Below are 16003 nucleotides of genomic sequence, written 5' to 3' on the forward strand. Positions count from 1 at the left end.
GGAACTACAGGCTGGGGCAGTACTTGGGAGGCTGGGGCAGGAGAATAGTTTGAACCCAGGAGGCGGAGCTTGCAGTGAGCTGAGATCGCACCACTCCATTCCAGCCTGGGCGACAGAGCAAGACTCTGTCTCAAGGCCGGGCGCGGTGGCTCAAGCCTGTAATCCCAGCACTTTGGGAGGCCGAGACGGGCGGATCACGAGGTCAGGAGATCGAGACCATCCTGGCTGACACGGTGAAACCCCGTCTCTACTAAAAAATACAAAAAACTAGCCGGGCGAGGTGGCGGGCGCCTGTAGTCCCAGCTACTCGGGAGGCTGAGGCAGGAGAATGGCGTGAACCCGGGAGGCGGAGCTTGCAGTGAGCTGAGATCCGGCCACTGCACTCCAGCCTGGGCGATAGAGCGAGACTCCGTCTCAAAAAAAAAAAAAAAAAGACTGTGTCTCAAAAAACAAAAAAAAGTGTTCTGTAATAAAAGTGAACTGATAAGCTCTGGGCATCCCTGAGAATTCGTTTTCCTTTGGGAAAGGTTCCTACACGGCTGAGGTTTAGGGGCACTGTGAAGCAGAAGCTGAGCCTCGGAATCCCAGACGGAGACTCCGACCTCCTCCCAGGAGGGAAGCCAGTCGCTGAGCACCTGCGGGAGATTAAAGAGAGAAATGAGGAGGTGAGATCATGACGAAGCCACAGTTGCAGGCAGTGGGGCGTGGCTCAGAACAGGCTGTGCCGGGAAGTCGGAGCAGGAGTTGGCGCCGCCTTGCGGGCTGGCAGAGGACCATCCACTCCCTGGCGTCGGGGCCGTCCGATCTCATGGGAAAGAAACGTGAGACCCCTGGCTGGCTCCACACACAACCTAAGTGCCAGATGGATGAAAGGCCTACGCGTGAGTGAATGCCAGGAATATGAGACTCGAACGTGGCAGGATATCCTTCTGCCCACGATTCTAAAAGCTTACTCGGTAATGGGAGAATGGTTCCAATTTGATAAACTCAGGTTTTTAGAACGTCTGTGCTCCAGAAACACTGGAAGGCAAGTGGCTGCTGACTGGAGGAGAGAATTGGATGCCGCAAGCGGCAAAGGGCTCGGGACACACAACACTGCAAGAAATCCAACAAATGAGGAGGCATTCCTGCAAATAAAAAACACACAGGCTGAGGGCAGTGGCTCATGCCTGTAATCCCAGCACTTTGGGAGGCCGAGGCAGGTGCATTGCCTGAGGACAGGAGTTTGAGACCAGCCTGACCCACATGGTGAAACCCCATCTCTACTAAAAATGCAAAAAAAAAAAAAAAAAAAAGAAAAAGAAAAAGAAAAAAAAATTAACCAGGCATGGTGGCAAGTTCCTGTGGTCCCAGCTACTTGGGAGGCTGAGGCAGAAGAGTCACTTGAACCCGGGAGGCAGAGGGTGCAGTGAGCCAAGATCATGTCACTGCACTCCAGCCTGGGCGACAGAGCGAGACTCCGTCAAAACAAACAAACAAACAAAACCGTACAAATGGCACAAACAGGAAAAATCAAATGGTGAGACCCAAATAGCCAGGAACCTTCCTTTTTCTTTTTTTCCTTTTTTTCCATCCTTTTATCAGCCATAAAAAAGGAAGGAAGGTTGGGCCTGGCACAGTGGCTCACGCCTGTAATCCCAACACTTTGGGAGGCCAAGGTGAGTGGATCACTTGAGGTCAGGAGTTCAAGACCAGCCTGGCCAACATGGTGAAGCCCCATCTCTACTAAAAATACAAAAGCAGCCAGGTGTGGTGGCATGCGCTTGTAATCCCAGCACGTTGTGAGGCTGAGACAGGAGAATCGCTTGAACCCAGGAAGCAGAGGTTACAGTGAGCCAAGATCGTGTCCTTGCATTCCAGCCTGGGCAACAGAGTGAGACTCCATCTCAAAAAATAAAATAAAAAGGAAGGGAAGTTGAACAGACTACAGCATGGAGGGACCCGGAGTGAAATAGGCCAATCAAAAGGACAGATGTTACATGATACCATTTATCTGCAATGCTAGATTTGGGAGAGCCATTGAGGCAGAAAGTAGGTGGTGGGTGCCAGGGGTTGAGGGGAGGGGACGGGGAGTCCATGTGTAATAGGGACAGAGTCTCTGGAGCGATGCAGCGTTCTGGAGGTGGACGGTGGTAATGGATCCCCAGGAGGCTGCTGAACTGTGCAGTTCAAAATGGTTAAGACAGTGGACTTTGTGTTCATACAATAAACCCAGAAAAGACGTGCATGCTGTACCACAAACCCAGAATAGGTTTTACAGAGATTTTCTTGGTGTTTTTGTTGTTGTCGTTTGAGACAGGGTCTTGCTGTGTTGCCCAGGCTGGAAGGCAGTGGCACAGTCATAGCTCACTGCAGCCTCAACCTCCCTGGCTCAGGCAATCCTCCTGCCTCAGCCTCCTGAGTAGCTGGGACCACAGACGCACACCACCATGCCTGGCTAATATTTATTTATTTATTTATTTATTTATTTATTTATTGAGATGGAGTCTCGCTCTTTCACCCAGGCTGGAGTGCAGTGGTGTGATCTCGGCTCACTGCAATCTCTGCTTCCCGAGTTCAAGCGATTCTCCTCCCTCACCTTCCTGAGTAGCTGGGATTATAGGTGCCCGCCACCAGGCCTAATTTTTGTATTTTTAGTAGAGACAGGGTTTCACCATGTTGGTCAGGCTGGTCTCGAACTCCTGACCTCGTGATCCACCCGCCTTGGCCTCCCAAAGTGCTGGGCTTACAGGCATGAGCCACTGTGCCTTGCTATATTTGTATTGTAGAGACAGGGGTCTCACTATGTTGGCCAGGCTGGTCTCAAACGCCTGAGCTGAAGCCATCTGTCTGTGTTGGCCTCCCAAAGTGCTGGGATTACAGGTGTGAGCCACCGTGCCCGGCCTACAAGGATTTTCATTCCTGCTCTGTCTAAAGCTGAAAAAGGTTTGGAATATCTAAGCATCGTTTAATAGAGAATCGCTAAGTTAATGAGGCAGCATTGTGGGTGGAATGTCAGCACTAAAGCGCCAAGCCTTGTGGTTAAAGATGGCAGACCATCTTCAGTCCTCTCGGCCCCTTTCAAGTCCCCTGCTATATCAGACAGGGTTGGCTGGTTGGTTTTAAAGAACAAGCCACAGAATGGAGAGAATGGGTGACTGGAAGGCAGGCCAAGAGTGGTGAGGGGCCCTGCTGGCCAGTCAGAGAGGTAGCCTGGCACCCATGGGGCAGGTGAGCTGGGAGTTGGAGGTGTCAGCAGCGTCTGCACAGAGCCTTCTCCTCTATACGCTGGACTCAGGTCAGCAGGCTCAAGGGGTAGGCTGCCTCCTTGACTTGTAGGATGCAGCGGCATGGATGGAGGTCGAGGGAGGCTTTCGCAGGGCAACCTGGGTGGCAGCAACAGGGTCAGCTTAAGCTGGTTCTACCCCGTGGGCCCTCTGTATCTGTCTGGGCCTCAGTGTGGGTGCATGGACGAGGACTGCTGCTCTGGGGAGGGAGTGTGCCAGAGGGCAGGAGGAAGACACGGCTGTCCCCCCACACCAGCTGGAAGAAGGCTTCAGGGAGGAGGTGATCACGGAGCTCTTGCTGCCAGCCTTAGCCACCCGTCAGGTGAAACCCAGGGGCCAGGATGACAGACGTCAAAGGAGCCCTTCCCAGGCACCACAGGCCTTGCTCCCTGTTGGCCCGTGTGCTGCAGCCTCACCCGTGGCCAGGCCCACCAGTTGGACACCCGGTTAGAGTGGGCTGGGTGCCATGAATGAGAGGTGTTGAGGGGAGCCTCTTCTGTGCTCAGGATGTGGGGGCTCACTGCAGTGGGAGATGCGGAAGGGCCCCTGCCTGGCTGGAGAGCTCGGCCTGAGAAGCAGGGCTTGCCCTCCCCGCACCCCATGTCCACACTGCTCCTTGGTCCTGTAGCCCCCGGGTGTCCACCTTGGGTCAGGACCCACAGGAAGGCCAGGGAGGAGGATGGGGCAGGGCCTGGGTGTGGCTCCGGGCTGAGCCCCCCGGGATAAGGGCATAGGAGTGGCAGGGGGTCCCGTCAGAGGGTCCTGGATGCAGCACCTCTCCCCTGGAAAGCCTGGAGTGTGGACGTGAACCCCTCATTCCCCAGTGGGAAGCCCCTGCGTCTCCCAGCCACATGCAGATGAGGATGCAAGCCCAGCCTTTAGACAACAGAGTTTATTTCAGACTCAGCCTCCACTCAGGCCCAGGGTTCCTGTGGCCGCTGGCCAGTGAGGGCAGGCTGCGTTCTCACAGTGCCCACCACCACCTTCCGGGAGCTCGCCTGCTGCTGCACGCCAAAGACCACGCTGGGACTGGATGTGCTAAGGAGGGGCTGCACAAGGGGCCTCCCCAGGTACGGTGGGCTGAGGACAGTGTGTGACGGTCGCCGCCAAGCAGTTCTACTCTACCTGTTATTGCATTTATACGCTGGTTAGACTCAGATGGTGCCAGGTGCAAGCTGGAGGGGCAGTCTAGCGGGGCAGGGTGGGCACAACTGTGAGGGGCCCTCGACATCCTGCCTCCCCACCAGCATCGGAGCTCCCCTGGAGCACAAGCTGGGGAAGGCAACCCTTGGGCAGCACCCCCTCCACAAGCAGGCTTCAGGCTCCGTCTTCCCACCCAGCTAGGCTTGGGTGGTGTGGGGAGGTGGCACTGAGGTTCTGCTGAGGTGACTGCCCACCCCAGGTCTGTCCCACTGCATCGGCCCAGGCAGACCCCCAGGGGTACATAAAGAGCAGAACTGGGGCAAGTGGAGCAACCGTGCCCTTTAATGTCCCCACGAGGGCCGGGCCCAGGCAGAACCCATCCCAGCACCCCCACTCAGAGACCAGCCCTGGGGGCCCAGGATCACCCAGCTGCCGGGGGTGGGGGGCCCACACATGGGGTCTGTTCCTTTCTTGAGGTTCCCCAGCTGTGCCTTCTCCCCGCATCCTGTGCTGTGGACCCCGGAGCCTGGACTCTTTCTGCCCTGGAGGTTGGGGAAGTCCTGGGTCAGCAGGGGTGGGCTCGGGCATCCTCTCCACTTTGCGTGTGTATTGGGGGCATATGTAGGTGTGTAATGAATGTGCGTGTGTACACGTAGATAAGGGTGAACTCTGCATGCACTGGCTTCCTCAGGTCTGTACAGGAAGTGACTCCGTGCCCCCCGCCTGGCCCCCAGGTATTATTTTTTCCGGGCCAGGAAGGCCACACCGAGAATCAGGGCTATGGCTGCCACGGCCACACCTCCAGCCACCAGCAGGGGGTTCAAGTTCTCGCAGGACCAGGGACCTTGGCCCCCAGACCCCCCACCGGCAGCTTCGTCCTCCTCCGCCCCATCCCCAGGACCCTTGGCCTCTGGGGTTGCATCAGGACTGCTGGGGACCGCGGGGGCCGTGGGGGCCGGCTTCAGGTTACTGTGGTTGTTGAGAAGGACAGGGTCGGCCTTGGCCGGGGTCTTCTTGGCAGGTACCGTGGTGGGGGCCGCTGGCGGCTGCTGCTTCTCGGCCGGGGCCTCCTTCTTCGAGGGCTTGGTCGAGGGGGCCTTCCCATCGGCTGCCGGGGGTACCTTGGCCTCGGTGGTGGCCTGGGGCGCCTTGGTGTCAGGCTTAGGGCTGCTGGCCGACTTCCCTCTGGACTCCATGGTGGGCGGGGCGTATGGGACAGGCAGGTGAGTACACCAGAGGGGCTCAGGACAGCTCGTCACTCCTGGGCATTCTATGGGCCTGGAGGGAGACACAAGGGAGGCTGCGTGTGGGTCCAGTCCCCGCTGTGCTGCCCCGACCACCTGGTCCCCAGGCAGTCCCTGCCCAGTTCTCTGGAGTCCCCAGAGCCCCAGCTCAGGGGCTTCCTGTGGGCCTCTGATGCTTCTCTTTCACAGCCTGGTCTCCGTCTGTCCCTGACCACTCCCGGAGGAACCCCTCCAGCCGCAGAGGCAAGAGCCACGCACAGGTGGGAGGAGCTAGGGGCCCCCCCGGTGTTCCGTAAAATGGCCCATGCAAATGCCACATCCTCCTACCAGCCAGGGGCAGGAGGCCTCTTGGTGGGGAAGTGAGGATCAGACCCCGAGAACCGGAAGGAAAAGCATTCTCCCCTCCAAGGAGGGGAGGTGATTGGAGCCGCAGTGGGAGAGCTGACTGCATCCCCTCCTCAGGAGAGCACTCCTGCTTTGCAGAGACAGACACTGAGGCACCGAGGCTGTGACCTGGCCAGGATCCTGGTGGAGGAGGGCGGGGAGGGGCAGGAGCTGGGATCTCAGGCAGCCATCAGGGTGGGTGGGCCCACGAGATACCAGACTTGAGAAAACTGGGGTGTCTCTCCAGGAAGGCAGTGTGGGGCTGTGCTTCCAAGGGCCGGCTGCTCCTCCCCAGCCTCTGAGGCCCCCTCCCCAGCACAGGCCGTGCCTCTCTCCAGCCCTGGGGCAGAGTCCTTGAGGAGCCCAAGGCCGTGTTGTCTCTGTGGGCAGAGGGTTCCTGGCATTAAACAGGGTGGACACACGCTGCTCTTGGCCGGCGAGTCAGGGTGGAGGACAGGGCTCTGGGCTGTGGGAAAGGCCATGCCCAGATTCTCAATGACTCAGGCAGAGGTGGGAAGAGCCCTGGGGGCCCAGCCGCCCTGAACCTGAGTGGTTCTTGCCCCAAAGCCTCAGAGGCCGCCTGTCTACCTCTCCCAGGGAAGGGTGAGAAATGCCCCAACCTTCAGAGAAAGGGAGGCGCGTTTCCCACCCCCGCTAGGTGCACTGACCACACTGAAGGTCACCCGAAGGTCACAGCGTGATGAGGGTGTCTCCAGGAGAGGCCCAGCTGCTGCCGACCTCTCCGGGAAGCCCAGCCGCCCCCTCACCCCTGCAGCTCTGGGGGGGGGCCCAGCTGCTGGGCATCAAGTTTGCAAAGAGCAGGTGGTCTGCCCCCCAACCTCGCTATTTGTGTCACTTACATCCCGGCCACCGCCTCCTTCTCCCAAGAGCAGCTGCGCCCTGGAGAACTGGGGGGCCCGCGCGCAACCCCGGTGACCTTCAAGCCTCGGAGCCGCCTCCTCGCCCCGCAGGACCCCGCGCCTGCCCCGCCCCGCCAGCCCGGAGCCCCCCGCCTTACGCGTCCTCCGACCTCCCCTGGGCTGCGCGCTCCTCCACGGGACGACGGCGGCTGCGAACGCGGAGAGCTCGGAGTTTCCCACAATGCACTGCTCCCGGCGCAGGAGGGCGGGGAGGGGGAGGGGCGACGGGGCCCCGCCCCGCCGGGAACTGCGGGGTCCGCAAACCCAGCTCCACCCTAGATGGTGAGGGGGAGAACCTTAGGGTCAGGGAGAGCAACTGCAGGGTTCAAGTCCCATCTGGGACTGCCAGAGCCAGGAGGCGGGTCCCGCCCAGCATCCCCTCCAGGCCAGGGTGCCCCTTGGTCGGTGGGTGGGTGCGCAGGCATAGCCCTGCAGTCTGAAGGGAGCCAGTTATGGGAAGAGGGGACTGCCCTCCCCTGCCCCCAAACAGACCCCCAGACAGCAGCATCTACTTAGAATATTTATTTAGTCTCTGACATGACAAGACACAAAAAGTTACAACTTCTTAAAACTCTTTAAAAGAAAAAAATATAATTCTGTAAAGCAGCAGCAGCAGCTTCCAAGGTTCAGATGTGATGGGAGGGGCAGCTCCCAGGAGCAACCGTGAACTGGAGGGGTCCGGGCCTGAGCCCCAGGTAGTGTCGCTGGGAAGGGGCCTCCGTGGAGGGCCCCGGTTTTGGGGACACAGCACCAGCACATCAGGGTCTGTCACCAACACGATCACATGGCCAGGGTGGGGCAGGGAGAGCTTCAGCTCACAGCAGGGCTCGGCCTGGAGGCAGGGGGAAATGGGGCTTCTGAAGTGTGCTCGGGGCCTTATGCCCAGAGGAGGAAGGATGGGGCTTCTGGAGCTTACCCAGGAGCCTTATGCAAAGGCGGAAAGAGGAGGGTGGGCCCTGAGAGGACTTGGGGTGGGCGGCAGCTCCTGGCCCTCCCTCCAGAGCAGGGCAGGCACCCTCAGGCTCCACACTGGTCCCCTTGCCTGCCCCGCTCCCTGGCCAATCTCAGAAGAGAGGTCAGGCTGGGTAACTAAAGTTCCTGGACGGGGTCAACAGAGCCTGGGACACACACAGCACACAGAGCGCCTGGCCGCGGCGGGAAGGGGGGCAGTCCCCGGCAGCCCCATCCCCAAGAGCCAGGCCAGATCCCCACAACACACACACACACACACACACAGGCACACAGACCTCACAGTCTGGGCCCCAACCTGGGGTGGGAGCTGAGGGGCCCACCACAAAGTCCCGCAGTGGGTGACGGGCTTGCCCTGAGAGTCAGACCCCGGGGCAACCCCTCGCTTGGGATTCCTGGCTCAACAGAGAGGGCAGGAGACCCCGGTCCTCTTGCAAGGCTGGCCAGGGAGGCAGAGTCCAGTCCTGCCAAGGTGACAAGAGCGGCTGGGGAAGGACGGAAGGGCTGGAGAGCCACTTGGGCCCAGCAGGTTCAATAAATAGGTTTGTGCAGGGTCCCTGTGTGGACCAGGACGGCCGTGGAGACTAGAACCGGTGGGCTGGGGGTATGGTCCAGCCTGCCCAACCCAGGCCCGGGGGCCCCCAGCCCAGAGACCAGCTCTGTCCCTGGGGGTGTTCAGGCCAGGGCAGGATTGGGGCAGGGGCTAGCTTGAGGAATGTAAAGATTTCTGCATTTTCTACATAAATAAGACATTGATCCCAACGATGCAGGCAGCACACTGGGGGGCTCGCATGTGCACCACCTATGTGGACCCTGCACCCCGTCCCCTGCTGCCCCTGCCGACAGGAGAGCTGAGGAGGGGTCTTCCCTTGCTCCGTCCTGGGCTAGCTGCCTGGCTCCAGCCCCACACCAGCCCTGCCCGGCTGGCTGGGGTGGAGCGGGCACTGGGCTCAGGCCTGGGGGTCCTGCAGTAGCCCCAGCAGGGACTCCGCGATGCCCAGGAAGTAGACCACCTGTGCGATGCCGAAAAGGGGTGCGATGACCAGCGCGCGGCAGTAGGCGCCCTTCAGGAAGGCTGAGGGGCCCTCGTGCCGCAGGATCTTCCTGTGGAGGAAGGAGGGGAGGGTCAGCCCGGTACGCAGGCCCCCAGGCCCCACCCACTGTGGGACCTCCCCACCTGGCACAGTCCAGGAACCCAGAGTAGGTGTCCTCATTGACGCCTCGCTGAAGTGACTGGAGCCGCGTCTTCACCACTGCAAGGGACGCTTGGGTCAGTGTGAGCCTGGCCAAGGGCTCAGTCCCGCCCCATCCCCAGCCGGGCGCTGTCCCATGCACTGACCATCACAGGGGTTGACGGCCACAGCGGCGGCACTCCCGGCCACACAGCCGGCCAGGAAGGACACGTAGAAAGGCGACTTCTCCTCGGACGCCGGGCGGCCCAGCTGGTTCAGGTTGGCAAAGAGCGGGAAGTAGACCACGGAGAAGGGAACGTCCCTGTGGGGAGTGAGGTGGCCATGGGGACAGGAAGTGGTGGACAGGAGGTGGTGGGTTGGGCAGGCCGGCCTCCCCCATCCCTCCTCCCATCCACCCTGTGCCTCCTACCTGAGCAGCGTGGCCCCGAGTCCCTTGTAGAGACCAGCAATGCCGCGGCTTCGCAGCAGGTCACGGGTCAGCTGGGTGGCCGTAGGCCGAGGGGGAGCTGGAGCCTCCACTGAGGGCTGGGCAGCCCCCTGGGCTGAGAGCTGGCCCTGGGCAGCCAGGATCTTCCTCTGGGCAGCTGCGGACAAAGAGGCTGCTCTCTTCTTCTGTGCAAAGTGGGCAGGGGACACGCTCTGGCCCTCCCTGTGTCCCTGCCCTCCCCTCGCCCTCACCCCTTCCAGCACCTCTGCCCTCTCCCCTCCCTCCTCCCGCCCTCACCGATGCGCCCTGCATCCTGCAGCTGGATCTTCAGCATCTCCATGGGCGTGGTCACGATCACCTGGCAGGTGCCAGCCCCACAGCCTGCCAGCATCTCTTTAAGCAGGGTCAGCTTCTGCCTGTGGTAGGGGCAAGGCCGCGGTGAGCGGGAAGAGACAGGCTACCTGCCACCCTCGGGGCTGCCCACCGTGCCTGGGCGCAGAGGATGGTGGGAGCTGTGGAGGCAGATGCAGGCCTGTGGGGGTACAGCCCCCAGCCTCCGGCCCTGCAGCAGCAGGCGGGGGGAGCCCGATGGACAGACAGCCCCACAGGCAAGGGCCTGGGGGGGGCAGTGGGGCTGTCTCCAATAAAGGAAAATGGGAAATTGGGGGTCGAGTGCCCTAAAAAGGGGCTGCCCTTGCAGCCCCCCTCCAGCAATGGGGGAACCAGTCAGTGCCCTCAAGCCCTGGCTTACTACACAGGCAGCAGCTGGGGGCCAAGGGCTGCCAGGCCAGAGCCCCACTGATTTGGCATCTGCTCTGCTCCCCTGGTCAGGGGAAAGGAGGGAGGCCACCCCACAAGCTCAGAGAAGCCCCAAGGAAGGGGCTGAAGACAGGTGGAGCCCCCAGGTGGGACCCAGCTGGCCGGGTGGACCCCTCCTTTGTCTGGAGTCCAAGACCCCTTGAGTGTCTGCCAGGCAGGGAGCTCACCCATCCTTGGATAGCTGATGTCGGAAGAAGTCGTTGGCTGCCAGCTTGATGGCCTTCTCGGGGGTGACGAGGGTCAAGTTCACAGCGGCTCCTGTGGAGCAGGGGGTCAGCTGGTGACCAGGGTGGGGAGGTGCTTAGCCAGGACTTGCTGCCTGGCCGTCAAAGCCCCATCCCAGTCACTCCTGGCCATCTCCTGCCCTCTCACCCACATTTGGGCCTGGTGTGTGCCAGGTGGGGGGGGCCAGGCACGGATGGGGCAGCACCTCTGGTTCAGGCGTTCCCGTGCCCACTGCATCTGTCTCTGATTCTGGACAGCATCTTGCTGCTAGGGGCATGGGGATCATCCCAGAGCCCCTGAGGCCTCCCTGGGAAACCCCTCCCTCCCTAGGGGACAGAGGGTGCTTGTGCTGGCAGGGGACTGGGGCCAGAAGTCACCCGAGCATGTGGTCTGGAGTGGGCCAGAGTTTGGGGGAGGCTGTGGAGAGCCCCCATCTCAGTGCCAAGGGCTCAGGGCTGCAGAGCTTCTACCAAATCCAGGCTCCGGATGGCGTCCTAAGCTGATTTGCGGTAATTCCCCCTACTCCCTCCCATCCCCAGCCATAGACGGGGTCTAGCCTGTCCCAGAAAGCAGAGGCGGCTGTGGCCACCACAGAGGACACAGATGTACTGTGGCGTCCCACGCACCAGGCACTAAGCGGGGGCGGGGAGTTGCCACGGGAGGGGCTGAGAACTGCCACTCACCAGAGATCCAGTCCCCTGCACAGGCACAGCGCCCCCAGACACATCCACGCTCACACACCAGGCCCAGGCTGGCTGCCCTGCCCTGCCTCCCCCACCGCTCCTTGCCACGACTCGCGGGCGCTATCCAGGCCTGCCCATCTCGAGCCAAGCCAAGTCAAGCCTTACCCCGGTACATGCCAAAGTATCCCTCGGAGCGGATGGTCTTGATGAGGCAGTCGGACCTGTGGCCAAGGGGACAGGGTGAGCCGGGGCCAGCTGGGGCCAGCCAGAGGCCGGGGTCCCTGGACTGTCTAGGGCTGACATAAGAGGCCAAGTCCTCAGCCCAGCTCTGACCCCAGTCCTGACCCACATGGGATCTCCCCCAGGCCTGCCTGCCTCCAGTTTCCCTTCTGTCAAACAGGGTGAGGGGCACAGGAGCAGAGCCCCCCTCCTGGCCTCCCGTGCTGCCACATGCTGGGCCTACTCCCCACGACCGCCTGGCACACTCACATGCTTGTGTACATGCGCTGGCCGTTCTGCTGGTTCTGCAGCCTGGTCTTGGCCAGGTCGATGGGGAACACGCAGGTGACCCCGATCAGCCCGGCGATGCCGCCATTGATGAGCTTGGCTGGCAGGCTGTGTGGACAGGAGTGTCAGGACGGGTTTCTGCGACCATGGGTCAGGGTGGGGGCGGGGCATGCAGCCAGGACTGGAATCTGACCTGATTTGCTTATCAGCCATTTAACTGGATCGTGCCCAGGTAGGAGCCGAAGAGGTGGACGCCAGGCCGGGTGGGGTGGAGGTGGAGGTGGAGGAGGCCTTGAGGGAGGCTGGGACCCAGAGGGGTTGGGCGGTGCTCTACCTTCAGGGGAATTTCCAGGCTTCAGCAGCCGCCCCTTCTGTCCTGGAAGGAAGAGGGGATGGGAATGAGTGAGGGTGGGGCCACCCAAAGAATAATCCTCCCCCAGCCTCCCTCACATGCAGCCTGTCACCCACCACCCCAGATGGGAGCCGTCACTGCGTCCTGAGGGTGCAGCAGCAGGAGGCACCTGCCACCCAGTCCCATGCCCACCCCTGGGACCACCTGGCTTCCTTTCAATCCCCCCCTCCCCACCGCCAGCGTCTTCCCAGCCAGCCTCACACGCGCGCTCACGCTCGGGCTCACGTGCACCCCAGCCAGCTCCGGCTTTTAAAGGGCCAGGCACCTCTGAGGGCAGTGCCAGGGGCCGGTGCCAGGGTGCCTACCGGAGCACCTTGACCTGGACAGCTGTGGTGACCATCCCCCACATCCTTCAGCACAGAGAGAAGCAGCCAGCACCTGCCCCCTTTGAGCTTGTGGCTGAGGTCTCGGGAGCCCTAAGACCCCCTGCCGACCTGGGCTCAGCCGTCCCAGGTATAGCTCTCCTTCCGCAGCAGCTCCACCCAGGGCCTGCAGAGCTCCTCCTCAAGAAGCCCGCACCCCCCACGGCCAGCCCCTTGCCCACCTTCCTCCCCTCCACCCCTCCCAGGAGTTTCACTCATGGATACACAGAAGCCAGTGATGGGACCCCTGGAAGCCTTGGGGGTGGGGGATGGCTGGCCTTCTGAGGCCCCCTGTGGCTGGCACGCCCATCCCCTACAGAGGAGAGAACGGACCTCTCCCACTAAGCGGCAGGGCTGGGGAGCCACAGCCTCAGGGGCCTCCCCTCCTCACCCTGGGTCCCCCAGAGGCCAGCTGTTTTGGGCACGGGCAGTGCCGTTGCCCAGGGCCACACGGCTGGCTCACACTCACAGATCCTCAGGGACTCCTGACCTTCACCTCGGCTTTCCAGGGCTGAGCCATCCACCACCGACCCCCACTCCACCACCTGCCCACTGGTCCTGTTCTCACTCTGCCCCAGGCACTCACTCTGGACGGCTTCTCCACACTCCAGCCCGGCACTCACACAGGAGGGGAAGCTGCCTGGGGAGGCGGCGAGGGGCCGCAGGGATTGGCCGCGGGGCGGGGTGGGGCGGGCCTGCAGGGGGCTACTTTCTCTTTCACTTTGGGCCAGCGGAGGCTTCCCGCAGCCTTGAGAGGAGGGATGAGCAGGGGCGGGTCTGATTCAGGCTGACCTGGCACATACCACGCACCAGCAGGGACCTCAGCGCGTGGCCACCACGCCCCCGGCACACACGGGTTCCTGTCTGCTGCCTGTGGGCTGAGCACTCCAGCATTTCCTGGCCTGGATCTGTCTAGGGCTGGTACTCTGAGGATGAGTACCTGGACAGGGAATCCGGTGCTGTGGGGCAGTGATGGGCTGACACCCACTCGTGTCTGTGGGATCTGTCTGTTAGGGCAGATGCATGTCAGGGAAGCCTCATGCTGGGCCACAAAAAACGGCCTGCTGTCCACAGGGAAGGGCTGGCTGGGTCTCAGAGGCCGCTGGTGCCACCCACAGGCCCTGCTCACCTGACAGGTCCAGAGGGCATGGGAGCTGGCATGCCCAGAGGCCTCTGCCCCACCCCCATCCCACTCAGGGCTTCACCGCCAGGAGACCTGCCTCTCCCTGCCTCAGCCAGTGGTGGTGACGAGCTGACCTCTGAACTTCAACCTGATCTCTCCCAGCAGCCCGCCCCCCCCCCCGCCCACTATTTGGGTGCAGACTGGCCACAGCTCTCCAGGCTGCCCTGGGCCCTTCATCTCCGCTCTAGTCCCTCCCAGGGGTGTACCCTGGCCCACCAGGGACTGAGCAATCCCCTTCCTCCTGGGAGCCTATCTCCAGTCTGGGATGAGGACACCTGCATGATGGGAGCAATCCTAGAAATCAGTGGGGAGCGGCCATTAGTCCTAGGAAGAGAAGCAGGCCTAGAGATCCCAGGGTAGAGAGGCAGGCCTGGGCCCGCACAGCACCCACTGCAGTGGAGAGGAGCTTCTGGGTGGAGAATGAGGACAGCGAGGGGCTCTGCATAGCGAGGAACCAGCAGGGGTTCCGTCTGAACGCCAACCCCACCTTTCTGTCCTCACTCGGCAGTTCCCACCCCTGGCTTATGAGACAGCTGGCCAGGGCCCTCCCCCTGCACTGATGTTACCATAGAAACCCTGCAGCCCTGGCCGGGCCCAGGGCTATGAGCCGTCACTGTTCCCCCTTCATAGTCAGGCCAACCGAGGCCACAGGCAAGCCAGGGAGAGAGCAGTAGAGCAGAGACCACACTACAGGAAGATACCGCTGCTTCCGAATCTGCAGGAGTAAAATCCTCCTCCCAAAAAGCCGCCAGGCTCCTCCTACCCCCAAGAAAGGCAATGGGGGGTGAGGCTCCGAGTCTGGCTGGCGGCTCCCCCATTCAATCTCCCGCTGTCCCCGTCCTCTTGGGGCGGTGCTTTCTATCCTGCTGGCTGGAGGGTCCCGGAAGGGGTCTCCAACCTCGCGATGCCTCGGCCAAAGGACAAAGGAGAAGCGGGTGGCCGCTCTCTGCACTCGGAGGCCGGCTCAGGCCCCTGCCCCACTGCTGGGGCTCGGCCGACCGCTCCGTCCTCCGCCTGGCCACCGCGACTCGGGCCACGCACGTGTCCACAGATATCTGGTGAAATCCCACGTGTGCGTCCCACATGGCTCGGTCTCTCTTCCTTGGACTCGGGCCCCAGACATCCACCCTGGGGGACACGTGTGTGCGGGAGCGCGCCCGGCACCGTCGGGGCCGAGCACGGCCTCTCACGCCAGGGCAGCCGCGGATCCGAGCATCCGCTGGTCCAGGACCCCCCGTCCCGCCCGCCAGGCCACGTTGTTCGGGCAGCTGTCACCTTACTTGGCCGCCGCGGGACCTCTCGCCCCCGCAGCCCGGCCGCACTCAGATGGGCGCAGAAGGGAACCGCCGGGCACTCACCGCGCTCGCCGCCGCCGCCGCCGCCGCCGCGCTCGCCTCCCCGCCCCGCCGCGCGCTCGGCCAGCACCTAGGCGGGGAGGCGCGTCCGCTCGGCGCTGCGCGCGCTCCGCCCTCGGCCTCCTCCAGGCTTCGGCTCCCCCTCCCGGCCGCCGAGGCTACTGCGCCCAGCCAGGCCACAGCCACGCGCCTACCCGCCTCCTCGCCCCGGGTCTCCCCCCACCCCGGCAGGGTGGCAGTTCTGCGCGCAGAGGCCGGGCCGCGCGTCCCCAAGGTCCTTTCTTGGTTCCCAGGCCTCAGGCCCCTACAGGGACAAGGACCCGCGGGGCGCGGGTAGGTGGCAAAGCGCCGGTGGATGAGGGTGCCCTGGGGGAGGCGTGGCCTCCAGTGCAGACACAGGTGCTCCGTGGAACTGCTGGGCCAGCGAAGTGAAGTGGAGGCACAACCCCACCTGCCCAACAGCGACTTTGTATCCAAAGCACCCCACTCGGGGCTGGGCACAGTGGCTCACGCCTGCAATCCCGGCACTTTGGGAGGCCAAGGCAGGCGGATCACTTGAGGTCAGGAGTTCGAGACCAGCCTGGCCAACAAGGTGAAACCGTCCCCCCACCGCGTCTACTAAAAATACAAAAATTAGCCCGGTGTGGTGGCAAGTGCCTCTAGTCCCAGCTACTCAAGAGGTTGAAGCAGGAGAATTACTTGAACCTGGGAGGTGGAGGTTGCAGTGAGCTGAGATCATGCCACTGCACTCCAGCCTGGGTGACAGAAATTCCATCTCAAAAAAAAAAAAACCCCACATGGGTTACTTTGTAGCACAGCTCCTCACCCCCAGGAAGATGAGGACCCACAGGAGGCCCCAGGCACAGTGGGAGAGAACAGGACCAGGCTGTGGGGCATCTGTGCACAAAGGG

General features: G+C 62.2%; 3 protein-coding genes across 8 annotated transcripts in view; 1 reads left to right on the plus strand and 2 right to left on the minus strand.

Annotated features, from left to right (window-relative positions):
- Positions 1-4146: 4146 nt before the first annotated feature.
- Positions 4147-16003, minus strand: part of CEND1 (cell cycle exit and neuronal differentiation 1) — an 82805-nt gene continuing 70948 nt past the window's right edge. Inside the window, exons 2-3 of one of the 3 annotated variants that reach the window (XM_050757968.1) lie at positions 7056-7116; positions 4147-5687 (exon numbers count right to left, since the gene is read on the minus strand). In XM_050757968.1, coding sequence (XP_050613925.1) covers positions 5147-5605 — 459 coding nt within the window. In that variant the 5' untranslated portion in view covers positions 5606-5687; positions 7056-7116 and the 3' untranslated portion in view covers positions 4147-5146. Of the gene's footprint in view, positions 5688-7055; positions 7163-16003 lie in introns of those variants that run through there. The other 2 variants (XM_050757969.1, XM_050757970.1) reach the window with 2 other exon arrangements.
- Positions 7465-15124, minus strand: SLC25A22 (solute carrier family 25 member 22). 4 transcript variants are annotated; one of them, XM_050757928.1, is made up of 10 exons: positions 15013-15124; positions 11974-12156; positions 11763-11888; positions 11439-11494; positions 10533-10623; positions 9844-9962; positions 9529-9703; positions 9266-9420; positions 9104-9179; positions 7465-9030 (listed from the first exon to the last, which is right to left on the minus strand). In XM_050757928.1, exons 2-10 carry the CDS (start codon positions 11991-11993, stop codon positions 8877-8879), a joined length of 972 nt encoding a protein of 323 aa, XP_050613885.1. In that variant the 5' UTR covers positions 11994-12156; positions 15013-15124; the 3' UTR covers positions 7465-8876. The 4 variants fall into 4 exon arrangements, with proteins under 4 accessions (XP_050613885.1, XP_050613881.1, XP_050613883.1 ...); XM_050757924.1 differs by lacking the exon at positions 15013-15124 and adding an exon at positions 13141-13236; XM_050757926.1 differs by lacking the exon at positions 15013-15124 and adding an exon at positions 13045-13156.
- PANO1 (proapoptotic nucleolar protein 1) lies at positions 14162-16000 on the plus strand. The gene has a single exon (XM_050757979.1). It carries the CDS (start codon positions 14821-14823, stop codon positions 15427-15429), a length of 609 nt encoding a protein of 202 aa, XP_050613936.1. The 5' UTR covers positions 14162-14820; the 3' UTR covers positions 15430-16000.

Source organism: Macaca thibetana, chromosome 14, assembly GCF_024542745.1.
Source record: "Macaca thibetana thibetana isolate TM-01 chromosome 14, ASM2454274v1, whole genome shotgun sequence".
Classification (NCBI taxonomy): domain Eukaryota; kingdom Metazoa; phylum Chordata; class Mammalia; order Primates; family Cercopithecidae; genus Macaca; species Macaca thibetana.